At 45.7% G+C, this 20,571-nt stretch overlaps 1 protein-coding gene across 1 annotated transcript; it reads left to right on the forward strand.

Moving 5' to 3' along the window:
• The first annotated feature begins 5,412 nt into the window (after positions 1-5,412).
• LOC135817421 (CCR4-NOT transcription complex subunit 6-like) lies at positions 5,413-19,358 on the forward strand. The gene is made up of 6 exons (XM_065330599.1): positions 5,413-6,274; positions 8,287-8,358; positions 8,769-8,929; positions 10,891-11,172; positions 14,884-15,036; positions 16,872-19,358. Exons 1-6 carry the CDS (start codon positions 5,806-5,808, stop codon positions 17,445-17,447), a joined length of 1,713 nt encoding a protein of 570 aa, XP_065186671.1. The 5' UTR covers positions 5,413-5,805; the 3' UTR covers positions 17,448-19,358.
• Positions 19,359-20,571: the final 1,213 nt, after the last annotated feature.

Genomic DNA, 20,571 nt, shown 5'->3' on the forward strand with positions numbered 1-20,571 from the left:
GAGTGTAGACCAGATGAGAGAAAGTGATCCGGATATTCAACTAGCTTGGACTGCCATAATTAATTGGCCAGATGCCTGGACCATCAGAACATTGCTCCGAACCAATCCACAGAAACAATACCCACACAGGAAGCCAAATGATAAACCCATTCAGCAGCTATCGAACCTTTCATCAAAACGTAATGCAGTGCATGCCTACTACTACTCAAATGAGATCAACGGATGCCACATGCAGATACAACGCGGAGGCTCAGTATTTTCAAGAACACAGTGCAGTCTAGACAACTAGAACAACGGGTCTTGCACCTAATGTCCCTGATTTGCTTGCCGTATTTAGGTCCTTGCAATTCTCCGATGGTTATGTACCACAGTATGAGATATATGAGGGATCCCGGCAGCATGATAGATCCATCGGTACGTGAAATTCTCCTGGACGTTTGTGTGTGGTTATAGTGGTACAGGACATGTGATGTACGCCTCTTTGGTCGCTCACACATGATCCATTACCAGCATTGGTTACACTTTATTATCAATTAATATTTGTTATGACTTACGCTGGTCTGCGTACCCACCCACTCTACTCTAAAAAGTAGAGACTCTCGCTTGCCATTAATTTATCCGATAGTTTGACTCTCTAGGAGTTTCCCTACTACATGTATTATATGATAATTTATTTTACCAATGCTCTAGACAGCAAGCTGTTTTACAATTATCCTTCTACATGACATTGTATATCTTCTTGACACCATGACTTTCTTTGAAGGTCCTGTAGCTATGAAATGTTATTTGCTGCAGGTCATGTGTGTGTGTGTGTGAGTGTGTGTGTGTGTGTGTGTGTGTGAGTGTGTGTGTGTGTGTGAGTGTGTGTGCATGCGTGAATGTCCCACGCGTGGGACATGTACGTGTTCTGTGCCACACAATTTCACTATCTGTATGACAGCACAGCGGCAGGCACAGCGCGCGAGAGAGAGAGAGAGTTTTAATTATATCTCTGATGTGACTTCTGCAGTACTACATGTACTTGTATGATCGAGCGTACGAGTGTGTGTGTGTGTGTGTGTGTGTGTGTGTGTGTGTGTGTGTGTGTGTGTGTGTGTGTGTGTGTGCGTGTGTGGGTGTATGAATGTCCCACGCATAGGTAAATATACAGCCAAGTCTGTGGTGCCACACAATTTCATTATGTGCAGAACAGTGGGCCGGCACAGAGATAGAGACAGACAGACACAGAAAGACAGAGACAGAAACAAAGGGAGGCGCATAAAGAGCAACAGACAGAGACAGAAACAAAGGGAGGCGCATAAAGAGCAACAGACAGAGACACGAACTCAGAGAGAAAGAGACAAAGACGAACAGACAGACGATCAGACCCAGAAAGACAGAAACAAGAAGAGAGGGACAAACATTAAGAAAAACAGGAGAGACAGACAGACACACAGACTCAGGAGAATAACAGACAGAGATAGATAATGTGTGTGTGTGAATATGTGTGTGTGTGTGTGTGTGTGTGTGTGTGTGTGTGTGTGTGTGTGTGTGTGTGCGCGCGTGTGTTTGGGTGTGAATGTCCCACGCATAGGTAAATGTACAGCCACGTATGTGGTGCCACACGATTTCATTATGCGCAGAACAGTGGCCGGTACAGAGATAGAGACAGACAGACACAGAAAGACAGAGACAGAAACAAAGGGATGCACATAAAGAGCGACAGACAGAGACACGGACTCAGAGAGAAAGAGAAATGTACAGCCACGTGTGTGGTGCCACACAATTTCATTATGCGCAGAACAGCGGCCGGTACAGAGATAGAGACAGACAGACACAGAAAGACAGAGACAGAAACAAAGGGATGCACATAAAGAGCGACAGACAGAGACACGGACTCAGAGAGAAAGAGAAATGTACAGCCACGTGTGTGGTGCCACACGATTTCATTATGCGCAGAACAGCGGCCGGTACAGAGATAGAGACAGACAGACACAGAAAGACAGAGACAGAAACAAAGGGATGCACATAAAGAGCGACAGACAGAGACACAGACTCAGAGAGAAAGAGACAGAGACAAAGACAGACAGACAGACAAAGACGATCAGACCCAGAAAGGCAGAATCAGGAGAAAAACAGACAAAGACAATGTGTGTGTGTGTGTGTGTGTGTGTGTGTGTGTGTGCGTGTGTGCGTGTGTGTGTTTGGGTGTGAATGTCCCACGCATAGGTAAATATTCAGCCACATATGTGGTGCCACACGATTAAATTATGTGCAGAACAGCGGCCGGTACAGAGATAGAGACAGGCAGACACAGAAAGACAGAGACAGAAACAGAGGGATGCGCATAAAGAGCGACAAACAGAGACACGGACTCCAAGAGAAGGAGACAAAGACAGACAGACAAAGACGAACAGACAGACGATTAGATCCAGAAAGACAGAGACAGAAAGAGAGGGACAAACGTTAAGGAAAAACAGGAGAGACAGACAGACACACAGACTCAGGAGAAAAACAGACAGAGACAGACAATCAGACATAGAAAGTCAGAGACAGAAACAGAGAGACGCACAGTCATAATGAATGACAAAAGAAGAGACAGACACAAAGATTCAGAGAAAAATAGCAGCAGAGAGAGGCAGATAAAGAAGAAGACACAGAGACAGAGACAGAGAAAAAGACTGAGAGAGGGACAAAGAGAGACAGAAGAATAGCAGCAGAGAGAGCGAAATAGAGCTATAAATACAGGGACAGGCAGACAGACAAACATACATAAAGAGACAAGCAGAGACAGCCAAACAGATAGACCGAGACAAGGAAACAGTTGGAGAGTTACGCAGATAGAATGACCAAGATTCAGACTTAGAGAAACACATAGACACACACAGAAAGAGAGAGAGAGAGAGAGAGAGAGAGAGAGAGAGAGAGAGGAGAGAGAGAGAGAGAGAGAGAGAGAGAGAGAGAGAGAGAGAGAGAGAGAGAGAGAGAGAGAGAAACATAGAGGCACACAGACAGGCAGACTGACAAAGACAGCCAGAAGGAGAAAAACACACAGACGACAGATAGACAGACGAAAGGCACACAGACAGGCAAACTGACAAAGACAGGTAGAAGGAGAAAGACAGACAGACCGACAGATATATACAGAGAGGGAGAGAGAGAGAGATAGAGAGAGATAAAGAAAGAGAGATAAAGAGAGAGAGATAGAGAGAGGGAGAGAGAGATTGATAGAATATAGAGAGACAGACGGACAAAGAAACATGTCGAGACACACAGATACGAGAGATTTCGTTCCTTGTGTTTCTAATACTGAATTACACAAGAGAGATTGGAAGCTGTGTCACAACTCTTGGGCTTCACATATTACTACGATCATCAGGCAACTACTATAATATAAGTAGGTAGCAGCAGAAAAACATATAGTGAGGTGAACTCATAAAACAGTGAGCCGAAAAAATACGATTAAAAAAGCCGATTCACAAACCAGGTAAAGACAGGAAGAGAGAGAGAGAGAGAGAAAGATATGTGCGCATATACCCTGCACCCATGCACGCGCATACACACTGAAGGGAGTTGATAGGTGGGGAATTAAGTCTGGCTTTGGAAATTTTATTTTTCATTGCAATCATGTTCGGCCTCATTTTCTCTGTGCTGCGCTGATGAGTCCACCAAGGACGAAACAGTTCTGTCCGCAGATTGGGTATAGGTAGATAGAGAGATATAGATGAAGATCGAGAGAGAGAGAGAGAGAGAGAGAGAGAGAGAGAGAGAGAGAGAGAGAGAGAGAGACATAGGCAGCTGTATTGGCGATTATAATCCGATGTATTCTGTGTGGCGTAGACCAGGTGTGCATTGAGAATCATTTCACAAGGCCTCGCAATAATTATATGGAATTGTGCAGTAATGTGGTGCAAGTCTTCATACGTTTCACTCAGGTCATGTCTGATATCGGCATAAGAGAAAATCAGTGGGTGTCCATCCACTTCACTTGCAGACTTGCGTGTTTCTCTTGCGACGGATGCACATGGTACTTAGCTTCTGTGTCAATTGGCTCATTCTGCAGGCGAGTGATCCCTGCCTGAGTTCAATGCCGGAAAAGGTAAGTAGCTCTAGAGTGCAGTATAGAGAACATTATGCCAAATACGCGGTCATTAGGAGAGACTATACCAGCAACTTCCACTCATATACTTGAATATCTAATTGGATCTGTATAGAAGACACTGCTCAGTGGTATTGGAGTTGTGGTTGATCAACAGCGTATCTTTTAGGTCCATTGGTCTTGTTTGAGTGACACTAGCCATGCAACCGGACAATGTTGGTGAACGGCTTAATTACCAAAGAACTTGATTGGTTTGCCATTTAGCTTCCTGTGTGGCGTGATATTGTTTCCGTGGACTGGTTTAGATTCTTGTCCACGTTTCCAGGAGTCTAGCCAATTAATAGCAGCCCAAGCTATTTGAATAGCCGGATTATGTCTTCTTATCTGGCCTGCACTCCATCCGCTTGAATCCGTAAGCAGTGCAAACGCGTTGTCCCTTGCACACTGTGACAGGCATGTGACTTCTGCATGCAATTCTGGAAGAGTGTACAGTGGCAGGACGAATATTCCTGTGAAGTAGCAACATGATCTGAGTATAATCGTAGGACATCAAGTCTTGACACTACTTGTGACATGATCAATTCTGCTAATGCTCTAGTGCAGACTAGCAATAAGAGGCATTTGTCAGATACTAGTAACCATGAGGTACTGAGACGATTCTCTTTGGCAAGCCACCCACTCGGCTATAAATGCTCAAAGTTAATAATCTGTCATCTGCCTGCTCCAACCTGGCTGTCCTCCTGACAAGTGAAAACCGCTGGCGTCGTCCGGGCCATAAACACCATTATTGGCATTAATCCAACGCCTCACTTGCTCCTCATCTCTGCAGGTCGTAACAATAGGTCTGGCACATCGAAAAACTGAAATATTTGGAGCTCTTAGTTCAAGCTACATTTTCAGAGTCAGGAAGTTGGAAATGGCAAGAAACCCAGCTTCCCGTCACCTTCTAAGTTGACATCACGAGCAATGACCATTATCAGCCAGCAATGTTTTACTAGAACAAAGGCGCTGGCGCATGGCGGGAACAGAAAGCTTTCCATCCAGCAACGTTTCTTTCTCAGCAAAAACAAATAAAAAGGAAAGGAACAAAAAAGGAGCCATACCCGATACCCGGGTACCCAGGTGTGTAGTCCCTGGAAAGGCTCTCCCACAGATTACAGTACAAAGGCCACGGCCAAGTGTCCCACTGAGATTCGGTCGCTTGCCCGGACCGCTGGGACGCGGACACCTCCGAAGAGCAGCCTGTGACGTTTATTTTTTATGAAAGAAAATCCGCAAAAATAGATAAGCTTGTCCCTTTAGCCTTTCGCTTAAAAAAATAACTATTATTTTTATAAAGCGTTGAATTCTGCGCGCGTGTCATCACGGGCCCGGGCCGGGCGAGCGTGCACTGACTGTACTCGTACTGCGTACCGCGAATGCCAGGTGTACCGGTAGATCTACGCGGTGTGTGCGCGCTTTGTTTTGTGTAGCACGCAACTCGATCGCCTCTCAAAAAAAGGCTCTCATGCTAGCTCCGTACTACACGTACCTGCTGAGATCATGATCAAGCTCTTGCAAAAAAAAAGCAACTGAACTCAGCTCATGCAATCAAGAAAAAAGTTCATTTCCTTGACCACGATATTGAAAAAATAATTGTGTTGTGGATTTGTGCTCTGGTGTTCTTCTTGGTTTGGATCTCCCACTAATGCCCTTCATAGTCTGCTCTGAGTTGATGTTACCCATCTATGCATTCGAAGAAGTACGAGCCACCAGACTTGCGCAAAGCATCGTCATTTCAAACCCGCGAGGATGCTCTTGCGAAAAAAACATGTCAATGGAAATCGCTGGAGATCTATGGGAAAGTTCTGACCGTGAGCAACGAGGTGTTTGGAATGAATCATCTGACCAGTCTCCACATGGCCAATAATCGGATATCTCATTTGCCCAGCTGTGTCGGCAATCTTCGATCGCTTGAGTTTCTCGATCTCTCAAACAATGTTTTGGAAGATTTGCCCAAAGAGATAGGCGATTTGCTGAACTTGCGTGAGTTACACTTGAGGCACAACCAGTTGAGAGAACTCCCGTTTGAGGTTGGGCGACTCTTTCAGCTCAGCAAGCTATCTATCGAAGGTAACCCGTTCAACCAGGAGTACCCTAGCGCTCATCCCTCGGATCCACAACCTATTCTTCTCTATCTCCTTGATAATCTGCAAGGTGAGTTATTCACCCAATATCCAATACATGTGGGTGTATTTAATTTTGGAATGTGATGCAAGGGCAAAATAAGCTTCTTTGGTTGGCTGCGCATTTGAAATTGAACTAGCCATTTTTGTTTAGGTAGAGAGCACAGCTGGACACCCATATAATTGTACAGGGTAAAAGGGTTTTCTTGACTTGTACCCCCTAAAAATGTCGATCTAGGTTCAGCATGCACATAGTGACCATGAATGACATGCACCAGCCATCCTACACATATGATTGGGGGCCGTGCACTCCCATAAGGCCATGGTAAAAATTATCTTTGATTCTCAAGTACGCGCGCACCGACGGTTTTTTAAAATTCTTTGCATGCATATGCGCGCATTGGCCGGCCGGCCATGCATGATGTACAAATACGGCATGAATCAGGGAGTAGTAAAATACCGGTATTTTTCTACTCCCTGGCCTGAATATAATGAACATGCGACCATATGGCCATGTACATATGTGTGACCCTATCTTTGGAAATAAAAAAATTGTGGGAAATAAAATAAAAAATCGCTCGCTCGCTCCGATTTTCACAGGCTCATGACCTGAGAATCAACTTTATTTTTACCATGGCCTAAAACTTAGGGGGACCAGCTACACCCCTTGTGTGTGTGTGTGTGTGCGTTTGTGCGTGTATGTGTCTGTGTATGTGTGCATGGTGTGTGTGTGTGTACATGGTGTGTATGCAATGCATGTGTGTGTGTGGGTGCCAACCTGTCAGAAGGCTACCTTCTTGCAAAAGCATTTGGAAGTTGTACTAATTTCGGCTCCACAATCCAGTGTGTCGTTACTCTATGGGCCACAGCCAGCTAAAACAGATCTTAGAGTGAAATTTTCCAATTTTTTATTCTAGAAAATTGTCACTTGCCTCACCACCTTGTCTCTTGAACTAGACTACCAAACAAATATAAAGAACAAGGCCCGACAAGATGCTATCACCACCAGTTGATGAATGAAGCACAGCGTGAATGCGCTCGACAGAAACAATTCTTCATTCGGTCATGTGTCAAAAAGTTTACGAAACCCCAACAACATGTTTTAGCTGACTGCGGCCCATATACCGTAATCTAGCACATACTAGTGTAAGACCATGGTCCTTATATTCGAAAAGTCGCTGTTTTCGGTCCTTTCACAGGTGCATTTTCATTCGATTAGACAATTGCGAGAGACAAACATTGCATCGCCATGTACATGATTGTGCAAGTACGCAAATTATTGGTTAATGCCAGTACAATGGAACCATGATGATCCCCGTGTGGTTTTCTGATTTTCATTTACATACCGTATGTCCACGCATGTAAAGCCATGGCGTTATATCCGAATATTAGGCCACCCTCACTTATAAAGCCATGGCGTTATAAGTGAACAAAATTCAATCTTCACGATGATCTTGCCATGCTCGAAGCATTGCTAGAAACGCTGAAGCCCCGCGCCACGGCGCTGATGGAGCTCTCCTCCAGTGCAGCTACAGCACGAAGCTTCTGCGAAATTGTGTAGCTCTTCCTTGACTTCGGCTTGATCTCGAAGAAACAAACTCAGGCTGAAGAAAATTGAAAGTGCATGCATGCTCGGCGTGAACGTACAACGGTACCGTACGGGTGCTCGCAGTTCATGCTCTGCCAATTTTTTTGCATGTACGAGGTAAAAGTAAAAAAAGTAAAGTAAAAAAAAGGCTATCATTCCGTTGCCCTGGCGAGTTTTGAAGTGTGCTTGGTCTCATTCTGTCACTCTGTTTGTCCTCCGTCCACTTATGGACTTCCTGATCGCACACAATAAACACGAGAGACACACCGTGGGGTTGCTTTACATGCACTTTTCTGGGTGAACAAATGCATGTGTGTGTGTGTGTGTGTGTGTGTGTGTGTGTGTGTGTGTACGTACGTAAAGACAATCCTATTAATTTTGGTAAAGTAATGATCCGAACCTTTAAGGCAGTGATTGAGTTAAGTGTTGAATCTTGTCTCGTTCTATTCTTGCAGTTGCTCCTCAGCCACCTCCTCGGCAATGGACTAGAGTACATTCCTTGACTGAAACCGGGTTTACTGGCTCTGGTAAAAACTACTACTAGTATCCTTGAATTTAGTTGATCAGCTGATCTCTCTCTCTCTCTCTCTCTCTCTCTCTCTCTCTCTCTCTCTCTCTCTCTCTCTCTCTCTCTCTCTCTCTCTCTCTCTCTCTCTCTCTCTCTCTCTCTCTATCTATCTCTTTCTCTCTATCTCTCTCTCTCTCTCTCTCTCTCTCTCTCTCTCTCTCTCTCTCTCTCTCTCTCTCTCTCTATCTCTCTATCTCTCTCTCTCTCTCTCTCTCCTTTTTTTCGCATGCAAGCACGCGCACATACACGCACACATGTGTGTGCGCACATTGCCATGTTAGTTGATCTACCATTTCTTTGGCATATTGTCAATGATGGCCATGACGTAATATATAGCGTTGCTCTCACTTTGGGTTTGTGCATGCTCAGGTGAGCGGTTTTCTGTGATGTCGTACAACGTTCTCAGCGATAAATACGCTACGCGCCAGCTATATGGATACTGTCCATCATGGTCCCTCATCTGGTCGTTTCGGAGAGATCTGATCTTTAAAGAGCTGTCGCAGACGAATGCTGATATCATAAGTTTACAGGTAACACAGGCTTTTACTGTTAAACTCTGTGTGTGTGGTGCGTGCGTGTGCGCACCTCTGGTGGGTTCAGGGTTCGTATTCTTTCTATTAGAAGTTTACATACCTATTAGCCATGGACTGCTTTTGGCTATAAGGTTATATCAGATCCACTCTGATTTAGCCACCCACACTAGTAGCAAGTATTACCTTCACTGGGGGCAGGGGTAACTGTAGGTGGATCCCAGGATGGATACCCTGATGGCGTCAATCCTTTTTCTGCACCTTTCCTCACCCACTTACTGAGGTGTGGTGAGCCCATAAGTGGGATCATTTCCAAGTCCACCCATAGTTTGGGGATTTCAGGGGGTGTCGGCCGTTGGGTGGTTCAATAGCCAATTGAGTCATCTTTCCTGGAATTCCAAGTTTCCTTCGAGTCTCTCTTCCCTCTCCCGGGGAGACCCACGTGACCAGTTTTGGCAGTCAGCAAGTACATGTGTGTTTGTGTGTGTGTGCGTGTGGAGTTACTTTACCAGCCAGCCTTGTTGGTAAAGTAACGCCAATTTCACTTCAAGGTACCAGTACATCAAGTGTCTGCTTCTATCAAAGCAGCGTGCTGTCTATACTGGTTACCCCAGCTAGTGTAGGATGTGCATAGATAACTGTCTTGGCAGTCCTATTCCGATGTACTCCGTGTGGTGTAGACCAGGTGTGCATTGGGGGGTCGATTCACATGGCTTTGCCAGTTGTGTGGATCAGACAGTTATCTGGCGCTTGTCTTGATCTGTTTCATTCAGAATCAGATCCGCTATCGTTGCTGTAAAGAGAAAAAATTGTGGGTGCACATCCAGTGCATTTGTAGTTTTGCGTGCTTCTCTTGCGACGGGCGTATACATGGTACATGGTGCGTGTGTGCGCGTGTGTATGTGCGCGCGTGTGTGTGTGTGTACCACCCAAGGGTGCGGGTTCTATTCCCGACGATTATGGCCATACACGTTTCTTCTCTTTCTCAGACTCACGACTTTTCTTTCATAATCCATGGGTGGTTACCGACAGCCAGTGCATGCCGCAGTATGTGGTTTTGAGTCCCCATAAGTTTGAGTCTTCATCGACGGCCGGCTATGAAAGATGTACGTTCCGTTTCTAGAAACTTTGATCCAATTTGTTGACGTGCTGTTTAGCCATTGTCAAGGAATGACTGCTAACAGGCTCTTAACCCTTTAAGAGCCACAGGAAAATTTCAAAATTCTGCATTTTTTCGTGTTCCTTGGATCATAGCTTCAGTTCTACTCACTCAATCCTCACAATCTAGGGCTTCCTGGAAAGGTCTCCGCGAGAGGAAGAGAATGAGGTCGATCATGATCGCCAGCACACCGTCTATCCAGCGCTAGATCGCAGCGACAGTACGAAAAATGCCCCAAATGCGTCCAATTGCGTCCCGCTCCAGATATTTCATTTTGCTCGATCTTGGAGTTCCAATTTTTTCGCTGTGTACTCTTGACAATATCAACAGTGAAACCCGTGCAAATTCGAGTAAACCAGAGTGACGAAAAGTCTCAAAATTCTCAATACTAAAGTCGCACTGCGCGCTTTTGAAATTGCCGCGATCGCGGCTCAACTTACGAGTGATTTATCTCAGGAACCGTAGCTCGCAGCGCTTCGCGGATTGTTTCTCCCGACAAGTGAGAGTTTTCTCTTCGCCCTGGATATTTCGATCACTGGATTTGAGCGAGATTGGACTGAGTTACGATCTTTTGAAGTTTTGCATTTGAATGCGTCGTTTACGACGCATTCAAGTATGGGGCGGCTCTTAAAGGGTTAAAAGATAGGTGCATATTTCTGTGACGCGGAGGAAGCAGCGTATGTAATTGTGACCGAAATGGAGGTTTACGGATTTGAACAAAATTGTTTGAGATTGGCGTTTTATTATTTTTCTACTAAGGTATCTGTCTTCTTTACTTGCTATGTGCTATCTTATGCTGCAGGAGGTTGAAACAGTAGAGTTCCAAAACTTCTTCCAGCCGAAGCTGACGGTACTTGGCTATGATCATATTTTCAGTGTGAAGTCCCGCGCCAAGACGATGCCGGAGTCCGAAGCTAGGCATGTAGATGGCTGTGCGATATTCTTCAAGCGCAACCGCTTTCGCATGATCCATCGGTACACTATGGAGTTCAACCAGATGGCAGCGCAGCACTCCAAGGGAGCGCCCGACATGCTTAACCGGGTCATGACAAAAGACAACATTGGCATTGCAGCGCTTCTCGAGGTAGGCCTGCTAAGTTGATGTGTGCGTTAGCTGTGCTGCCATAGCATTCATCCCAATGCTAGCCTTGCACTGTGGCTGGGTATGAGCAACAGCTTGCTAGCTAACCTTACCATTGATGCCATCTACGGATGAGAAATGTATCGGTTAAAGGGGCACTCCGGCTTCATTTTCGACGCCGAGTTTTCGATGCCAAGACGAAGGTAGGTGAAAGAGAAGACCCCTCGAACAAGAACGAGTCTCCAGAAGCGATCGAGTCGAGCAGGAAGACGACTTTTGAATTTCGGCCGAGCGAGCGCTGATGACGTAATGAGGGATTAGCTTGCCAGTGGAAATGCATCTGCGCACATACATTTCACACACTTTTTGGCCAATTTTCAATCGAAGAGGAGGTTGTTTGCTATGTTCTCCCAACGCCGTGAGCGATCCCGTCTTCTATACCCTTCCAGGTACCCTGAAGGTCCTCCAGAGGAGAATTTATCTCCATCAAAGCGTTGTTGATCCGCTAAATTCGTCTCGAGACATATTCACCCAGTGCAGTGCTGATAAATGTAGAATGTTGAATCTGTGATAATTGTCGACGATGGAGAGAGAGGCTGATAGCCGCTGTCGCAGGGAGAGTGAAGCTGCTGGAAGTAACAACAGGGAGCCCGTTTGTATCACCTGAACAACCAGACTTCAAAGCAGCTTGACCAAATCGGAGGGTGCCTCGTTGCTTATCGTGAATATTACACCGACATGAATTACTTCAAGTATACTGGTGAGTTTTTATCTTGTTTTGTTCGTATGCTAGTACCCTGGCCTGGAGTTCTCGTTAGCAAATTCCTATTCCCTGGCGTTTTCTAAACATTCCGTGTAGGACTGAATACGTGATCAAGTATTCCGATTTGGGTAGATGTGGAATTTGGACATGTATTTTTATTAAAAAAATTATTTTCCAAATATTGCGTTTGTAGAGAAATGGTTGCCCAAATACAACAAAATTTATTCTGCAGTTCTACAACTAACTTGTACTGAAATCCAGTCGAAGTAAAAATGATTCTTCATGACAGTTGAGGTCAATGAAATCTGATCCAGGCATAACGAATGGTGACGCCTGCCACCCCGGGAACGAATGCCCATTTGGTGGGGGATACCAAAGTACTCGAAAGTAGTGCGTGTTTCAATGTGGCATGGAAGTTTTATATGATCTCTGGTCAATGCAACATACGATAGCCATCATGAATTGCAGGCCTCGAATGCAACTCCGACCAGAATTGGCAGTTCCCAAAGTTAGATGCTTTATAATTCCATGGCCCCAGCTGTAGTTATAGAGGGTTTTTGCACATTATTCTTATAGTCGATAGGTTTATACTGATGGCCACAAACAACGGCAGTTCAAACTTCACTGATGTGTTCATGAGCTGAGAGATTTCTCTCCACTATTTCTGTTGTGCACACAGGTCTGTCCGATATGCATTGACCGTATTGGGTATGGTACCTGCTCTGAGAAGGGAATCGCTGGAGCCACAGTCCAACTATACAGGCTTTCAAGAAACAGAGAGGAGCCATCTTTGCAAGCTGATACCTGATGTGTACCGACAGAATTCTCACGAGATAGCTTACAGACTACGCCTGGTGTATACTTCATAGTACTCCTTCGACTACTGTCTAGAATCAAGTCGACTGAAGCAAGTTCAAACAACTCTGGCTTCAAACGAGCCATCGATTAGACAAACAAAACATTCTCTCATATACTAGAGCACTCTGACAACTCACGACCTATTCCTAACGATTGCCACCGCTTATAAATATGTAGAGTACTGATTGGAATGTGCTCACAATCTCAACAATCCAGTGCTATAATTATTTGAACTATGTGTTCCTTCCATAAATGTTGTATCCACATATAATCCACAGTGCTGCAAAGTTTCAGAGTTCTCAGAGTATCAAACAAAATTATTTCAAATACAGTGAAATAGTTCGTGGACATTATAGCGTAACTTGTAGTTCCCTGGTCCTTTTCTTTGCTATAAATTAATCCTTTGCTCTCTAGCCACCGGCGAGTCCAACAGTGAAATTGTTAGTTCATATTTATGTGGGTATGTGTGTGTGTGGGGGGGGGGGGTGAACATATTTCTATATAAGGGACCTGCAACTGTAATACCACAGTACAGTAGATAGCAAATATGTAGAAAACAGAAATGCATGTTCCCATCATTGTACATGGACGGACGCAGCAGGCCGAAGCTATCAGCCAGAACAGGATTTACAATCGCCTAGAGATACTTGAGCTATTCCAGTATTCTCCGTGAGCTGTCCCATTACACAATGGTTCATGCCACCATTATTTCTGGTAGTATCCATGTGCATAATTCCAAGAACATCTCGGATTCTTCAGCAATTTGTGCCACGGCAAAAGACAACGCTTGACTCGGTCACTGGGGCTGTCAAACTTCGCATCACAAATGAACTTCAATTTCTCATCTGGTTCAAGTATATGTACTGCCATGACTTGACCATGCTTCATCCACAGCTGGGCAAAGATTGTGGCGTTGAATTCCATAGCGCACCTTCTTGCTGCCATGCAGGAATATGTTGAGAGAAGTGAACATATTTTTACTAAAAAAAACAACAGCCACTGAAGAGGATAGCATTAGCAATAGCCTTGGGTGAATTTCCTGCAGGTACACGTTGTTGGTAGGTCTACTGGTCGGTCTCCATATCGTCAAGTTCAGAAATCACCTGTACTACACATCTTGTAGAAGGGATCCTGATCGAAAATTTTTCTGATCATAAAATTCACTAAACTGAGGGCGAGACAAATAGTCAGTACTCCCCGATTCCGTCTAGCTGCTTTGATCAAGTGATGCTAACAAGCTCCCCGTTGTTACTTCCAGCAGCTTCACTTTCCCTGCGATAGCGGCTATCAACCTTTCTGTCCATCGTCGACAATTATCACAGATTCAACATTCTACATTTGTCAGCACTGCACTGGGTGAATATGTCTCGAGACGAATTTAGCGGATCAACAACGCTTTGATGGAGATAAATTCTCCTCTGGAGGACCTTCAGGGTACCTGGAAGGGTATAGAAGACGGGATCGCTCACGACGTTGAGAGAACATAGAAAACAACCTCCTCTTCGATTGAAAATTGGCCAAAAAGTATGTGAAATGTATGTGCGCAGATGCATTTCCACTGGCAAGCTAATCCCTCATTACGTCATCAGCGCTCGCTCGGCCGAAATTCAAAAGTCGTCTTCCTGCTCGACTCGATCGCTTCTGGAGACTCGTTCTTGTTCGAGAGGTCTTCTCTTTCACCAACCTTCGTCTTGGCATCGAAAACTCGGCGTCGAAAATGAAGCCGGAGTGCCCCTTTAAGTCCTACCACCTGAAATCTGAGATATTATGACCTCATCAAACTGCCTTTGTCTTCGCCCAGATCCTTGAGGGCAGTAGTGTTCTGACGGAGGTGGAGCTTTCACACCCAGTGTCTCTTGTTTTTACCTCCCGAAGCACAATGAATGCGGTGGCCACTCACTGTGAGGAGAGAGTGGGCTTTGATTTTGGCTGCTTCCTGTTGCTTCCTCACTAACATATGCAGTACCTGGCTTCGGTCAGATCAAGGACTATCAGTCTTTCTACGAGTAGTGTGGTAGAAATGACATGAGATCTCTTTCTCTCTGTCCTTTTAAGTTATCACCCCCCCCCCCCTCCGTTTTGTTTCTGATTAGGTGAAAGGGCTCAGTGGAACTCTCCGCTCTACCCCGTCACCACCAGACATCCTTGTAGCCAATGTACATATTACCTGGGATCCGGAGTTTCGCGATGTGAAGCTGATCCAAACTTTCATGATGATGCGAGAGCTTGAGACCATTGTGCATGAGGTAGGAGTCTGTTTTAAAGCATGTTGCTCTGAGTGTGCTGTCAATGTGTGCTCCACTGTTAATGCATTGCTGGTTCTATTTATCTTCTCTCTCTCTCTCTCTCTCTCTCTCTCTCTCTCTCTCTCTCTCTCTCTCTCTCTCTCTCTCTCTCTCTCTCTCTCTCTCTCTCTCTCTCTCTCTCTCTCTCTCTCTCTCTCTCTCTCTCTCTCTTGCTCTCTCCTATGTATGTATGTATCTATCTATCTATCTATCTACACGGAAAAGAGAAATAGGTCCAGTTTGGATTTGTCGTGACTCAGAGTTTCATGCCACTGCAATCATCAGACGACTGGTAATAAAAACCTAAAACTAATCATTGTGAATAAAATCACGTGTGATACTTGGCGCTTAGATTGTCATTACTGTACGCGATTCAGGGATGAAGGCCAATGTCACACAGACGTTTTGGATGATGTGAGGGATAAGTAATGGGATAATGTTGGCACTGACGTATGCCAAACCAGTCGTGGTTGTGATGGATAAATATACTTCGAAGTAATATTAGTGCTGATGTATGCCAAAACCAGTCCTGACTGTGTCGGGTACTGTTCTTGCGCGGCAGCTGCGACTGGCTGCTTCTTGTTCTAGTATGTCACGCTAAGTGTGAAGTTTTTTTTATGTAATATTTGTTTTCATGGCGGCATTTTGACACTAGTTCGTTTCTTCTGTTCAGGCTCTTTGGGTTGTTGGCAATGTTCAATATAGTAAGCTGCTCGATTCTGCATAGGTTGCGCCTTTTCGACTTGTTGGGATACGCCTGTGTCCTTGTGCGAACATGCCACCGAACAGAGAATGGTGTCCCCGCACCCTTCAGGTTCCACTCAGGGTTTGACAGTTCAGTCTGGTTCTGATACCGTTCGTGGCGGAAGCTCATAGCTAGCTGTAGAGTGTAGTCAACAAACTCACCACACACGGAACATGACTACTCCCGCACTGCCGTGCTACGTCGTGTGGTAGATGTACAAGAGCCAAGAGACTAGTCAAGACGCGGACTAGTCGCTACTAGGAATGTAGTACTGTACTACACACTGGCCAACCACCAAGATCTCAATCCCTTGACAAGACATGCAGAATCCCTAGATTTTTCTCAAAATCCTGGATGGCACAAAAATAAGTGAAAAGAGCTTTTCCCGACTAAAAAAATGTTTGACGGCATCGGCTCTGCAGATCTGCGTACAGCACAGTTCGACCCTGCAGTGCAGTTCGATCAGTCGACGCCCGCCTGTCAGTGCAGATCTTGCAGGCTAGGCTGGTCAGGTCTTGAAAGTGCCGTGCACAGTTCGAAGTGCGTCATGGCGGAGCCCCCGAAACTCAGTTTTTCAAACGGAAATATCTCAAGAACGCTTTGTTGGAGACACATGGGACCAACGCCATTCGACTCAGCGCATACAGCAATGAAATATCCTGAATCCCAGCAGTATCGCCATGCACATCTGAGCTCTAGGAGTTGGCCTGTAACCGTATTTGATCGTGTCTCCCTGGTGTGTATGTGTGTGTGTGTGTGTGTGAGCCGTACTTGATAGTATATCTCCCTGGTGTGTGTGTGTGTGTGTGAGCCGTACTTGAGTCTTGATAGTATATCTCCCTGGTGTGTGTGTGTGTGTGTGTGTGTGTGTGTGTGTGTGTGTGTGTTTGTGTGCATGTGTGTGTTTGTGCATGTGTGTGTGTGTTTGTGCATTTGTGCGTGTGTGTCTGTGTTTGTGCATGTGTGTGTTTATGTGTGTGTGTGTGTGTGCGTGTTTGTGCATGTGTGTGTGCGTGTGTTTATGCGTGTGTTTGTGCACTGTACGCTACAGGCGATCCAGGAGCGTCAAAGGAATCCTGCACTCGGCGTGCGTGAGATTCCTCTGGTTCTTTGCGGTGACTTAAACTCTCTGCCTAAATCTGGAGTGGTTGAGTATCTTGATAAAGGTGAGGTGCCCACGAATCATTCCGACTTCCTCAATAAATTCTACGACGGGTACCTGGCACGACTAATTGGCGAAAGCAAACAGACGGAAAAGACCAGCTCCGGTGGAGGTAAGGCAGCGCCTTCTGGAAGCTCATTGTCATCAGCTGAGAAGATTACGCACAGCTTCAACCTGTCACGCGTCTATGACAAGGACTTTGAGCTGCCGTTCACCAACATGACGCACGACTTCACCGGAGTCATTGATTACATCTTCCACACGACCGGCTTCCTGCAGGCGAGGCATCTGCTCGGCCCTCCCGACCCTCAGTGGCTGGAGGATAACCGCATCGTTGGCTTTCCCCATCCTCACTTTCCGTCGGATCACATTCCCCTGGTTGCTGAGTTTGAGCTATGCATCAAGACCAATTCCAGCGCGAGCGGTGCGGGAGGCCGACCTTCTAGTCGGAATCGCCAGTCCTGATACCTCTGTCCATGTGTGTCGAGAGCAGCCCAGCTGTGCTATGCGCATGCCGTAGCAGCAGAAACCCTAGATCCGTTCCTGGCCATCGCGCCACTGAGTACGAGTGAATCCCCTTCATCAGATTTGATCATCAAACGCCATCATCATCATCACCATCATTCAGATATCCATGTGTACATGCAAACCTACATTCACACAAACTTAACATAAGCAAGCACCTGTCACCCGCCACATCGCTCTCTCTCGCTATCTAGCTCTATTCTTTCTTCGACCCCACCATCAAGGCAGCAACAGCGACACCATCTTCACGACCATCTGGACTTGAGTTCCGTGTTTTGGAGCATCGAGAAGCATGCCAGAGTTACGTGTGGTGTGTGCCACGCCATCGTCAGCCCCGCCGCCGCTGCTGTCTTTTGGCCGGGCCTCCCCTTTGATAATGTAGGACAAAGACCATGTTGCCCATATATATATATTATATATATCATACTCCTGCTATTGTACTGTGTCATGTATTTAGGTGAACAAACGGCATAATCATCACATACTCGCAAGCTCTCCTTCTGTCTCCTCTCATCCTCACGATCAACATCGCCGCTGCCGCTGGCAGTGTGTGTATGTGTGTGCGTGCGTGTGTGTGTATGCGTGTCAGTGATTGGTTTTTCCATTGATGTTATCGTGTTCTTGTCGCTATGCGTGTCTCCTGGCCGCCAGCTTGCGTGCCCTAGGTCTAGTTCATTGGCTGCACTTTGTACAGGATTATCTTCTTTTTCCTCGTCTTCGATCCTCTTTCCTTTCAACCTCCTCTCTCTCTCTCCCTCTCTCTCTCCTCTCTCTCTCTCTCTCTCTCTCTCTCTCTCTCTCTCTCTCTCTCTCTCTCTCTCTCTCTCTCTCTCTCTCTCTCTCTCTCAATGTTGCCTTGTGTCTGTTGTTGTTGTTTTTTAATTTTAGTCTTGCCGCTTTTTTCCGTTCTAGTAGTCGTTGTCTTCTTCCTTCTGTTTTGGTGATGGCCGTGTCTGAATGACCGCCAGTTTGATGTTGCTCATGTTGTTGTTTTGTATGTGCTATGCCATTTCTCTTTAATCCCATTTCATCTATGAGCTCCTTTTTTCAAGTCCTGGTTAGCTGCTTCCCACGCGTTCTCTTCTGTCCTCGATGTCTTGTACATACGTGTAAATGATGTGTTTGGTTGGCTTGTGGCTGGCTGCAAGTTCTTCCTTATTTCCATAGGACTGTTCGTGTTTTCTTGTTTCCGTTTGCCTCGGTGGCTTTGTGGAGTGGCAGTTATTTTTCCAATTGCCTTTTGTAGTGCTGTTCTGTTGGCATTGTGCACTAGACTGTGTGTGTGTGTGTGACCCTGGAGCATAGCTGGTATATCCGTGTATGTTTACTCATCTAGCATCTGTGTATGCATGTATGTGACCATTGTGTGTGCGTGCGCGTAGGCGTGTTTTGCGTGGCCTCATCTCGCCCTCTTCAGCGTTTTCTACTAGTACTTTGCATTCCCTCTGTGTCTACCGTTCCTTCTTGTTCTGTTTCTCTGGTGCCTGCGCCAGCCAGTGCCGCCACCCGTATCTGCACATGTGTATCATACGTATGAAATACTCTGTTTGAATGCCATGAGCGCGCTCTGGATGCGTGCGGCATTGCCTTTTTTTGTATTTTTTGTACATGTACTCCTGATTTTTACTCTGTTGTACAGTATTATCATATGCAATGAACAGGCGGCAGCTGGCGCTGTGTCCTCCTGTGCTGTGTTACATTGAGCCCTTGTGAATGTTCTGTGCGCTTTCTTAGCTGATGAGCTCCTCAGCGTTTCCTCTGATATGTTCAGTATTTCTTGGAATGGTGTGTGACAATGCGCGCAGCTCTACTGTGCGCTTTCGACTTTTCAACACGTAAAAAGAAACTTTTTCTGACCGAGCAGCTCTGTGTAGCGCATGCCTGTGCTGATGAGATGTGCATGTGCTGTGTGTTTGTGTGTGTGTGCGATGGTGGAGATCAGGATTTTACTACTCCCTGGTGGAAATGGTGGTGCTTTGGTGCTACATTGTCACAACGTGATCATTGTGCAGTAGACTCCACTCAATACAGTCAAAAAAGACGCACAGTGCTACGAATTAGAATCGAGAGTACAATCATTATACAATTTCAAATGGTCGGCACCAGGGAGTCGTAAAATACCGGTATTTTACGACTCCCTGGTCGGCACCCCATCCTCATGTTGCCTGATGATTGAAGTACATGTAGCAGCAAACAGGCCTTGATTGTCCTTGTTGTTCTGTATATGAAAATACATGTATATCGAGTAAAGGACCTTGGCGAAGGTACGAGGTCTAGCCCGAATATGAGGGCAATAAGCTGTCCCCGGGGAAAATTGCGATTCCGCGGCCGCGTTTTTTGCGATTTTTTAAAAGACCGCGTTTTCCGCGATTTCCCCGCGTTTTTTGAATTTTTTTGTTGCACTACACGTACACACAGTGCACTGTTCGGTCAGCAACGTCTCATCGTGGCGGCTTTTTACTCAAATATGACGAGTGCTTACACCAGAGACTTGTAACTGATTGATTTCCCTACATACTCACTGAAAATTGCCGCACATCAATATTATTCACCGCATATTTACCGCATATTTACCGCAAATTCACCGCAAATTATGCCATATTATGCCGCGTTTTCCCCCGCGTTTTTGCGATTTTTTTCCGCAATTTTCCCCGGGGACAGAATAAGGTATTTATCACGGCATGGTTTATCTGGCGCTATCCCGCATCTGTCCCGTACCGTACCGTACCATCAAACACAGCTGGCCGCAATATTCAAATAGGGCTTTCAAACGCAAGATCATAACGTGAAGCACTGAGTGGTTGAACTTGGAAGAATGAGTATGAATGCGAAGTGTATGGGGGAATGCATGTAGGGCGATAGTGCGGGTTCGAATCCCAGGTTATGCCTAAAAAAATAGGAAAAATTTATAACATCCTTATGCTTTTTTTGCCTAGGTCATCAAGGCGGTAGACGGTGTCGTATTATCCTCGACCGTACCTGTCTCGTACCGTACCATCAAAGATGGCTGGCCACAATGCATATTCAAATAGGGCTTTCAAATGCAAGATCATAACGTGAAGCA

This window comes from Sycon ciliatum, chromosome 5 (genome assembly GCF_964019385.1).
Source record: "Sycon ciliatum chromosome 5, ocSycCili1.1, whole genome shotgun sequence".
Classification (NCBI taxonomy): Eukaryota; Metazoa; Porifera; class Calcarea; order Leucosolenida; family Sycettidae; genus Sycon; species Sycon ciliatum.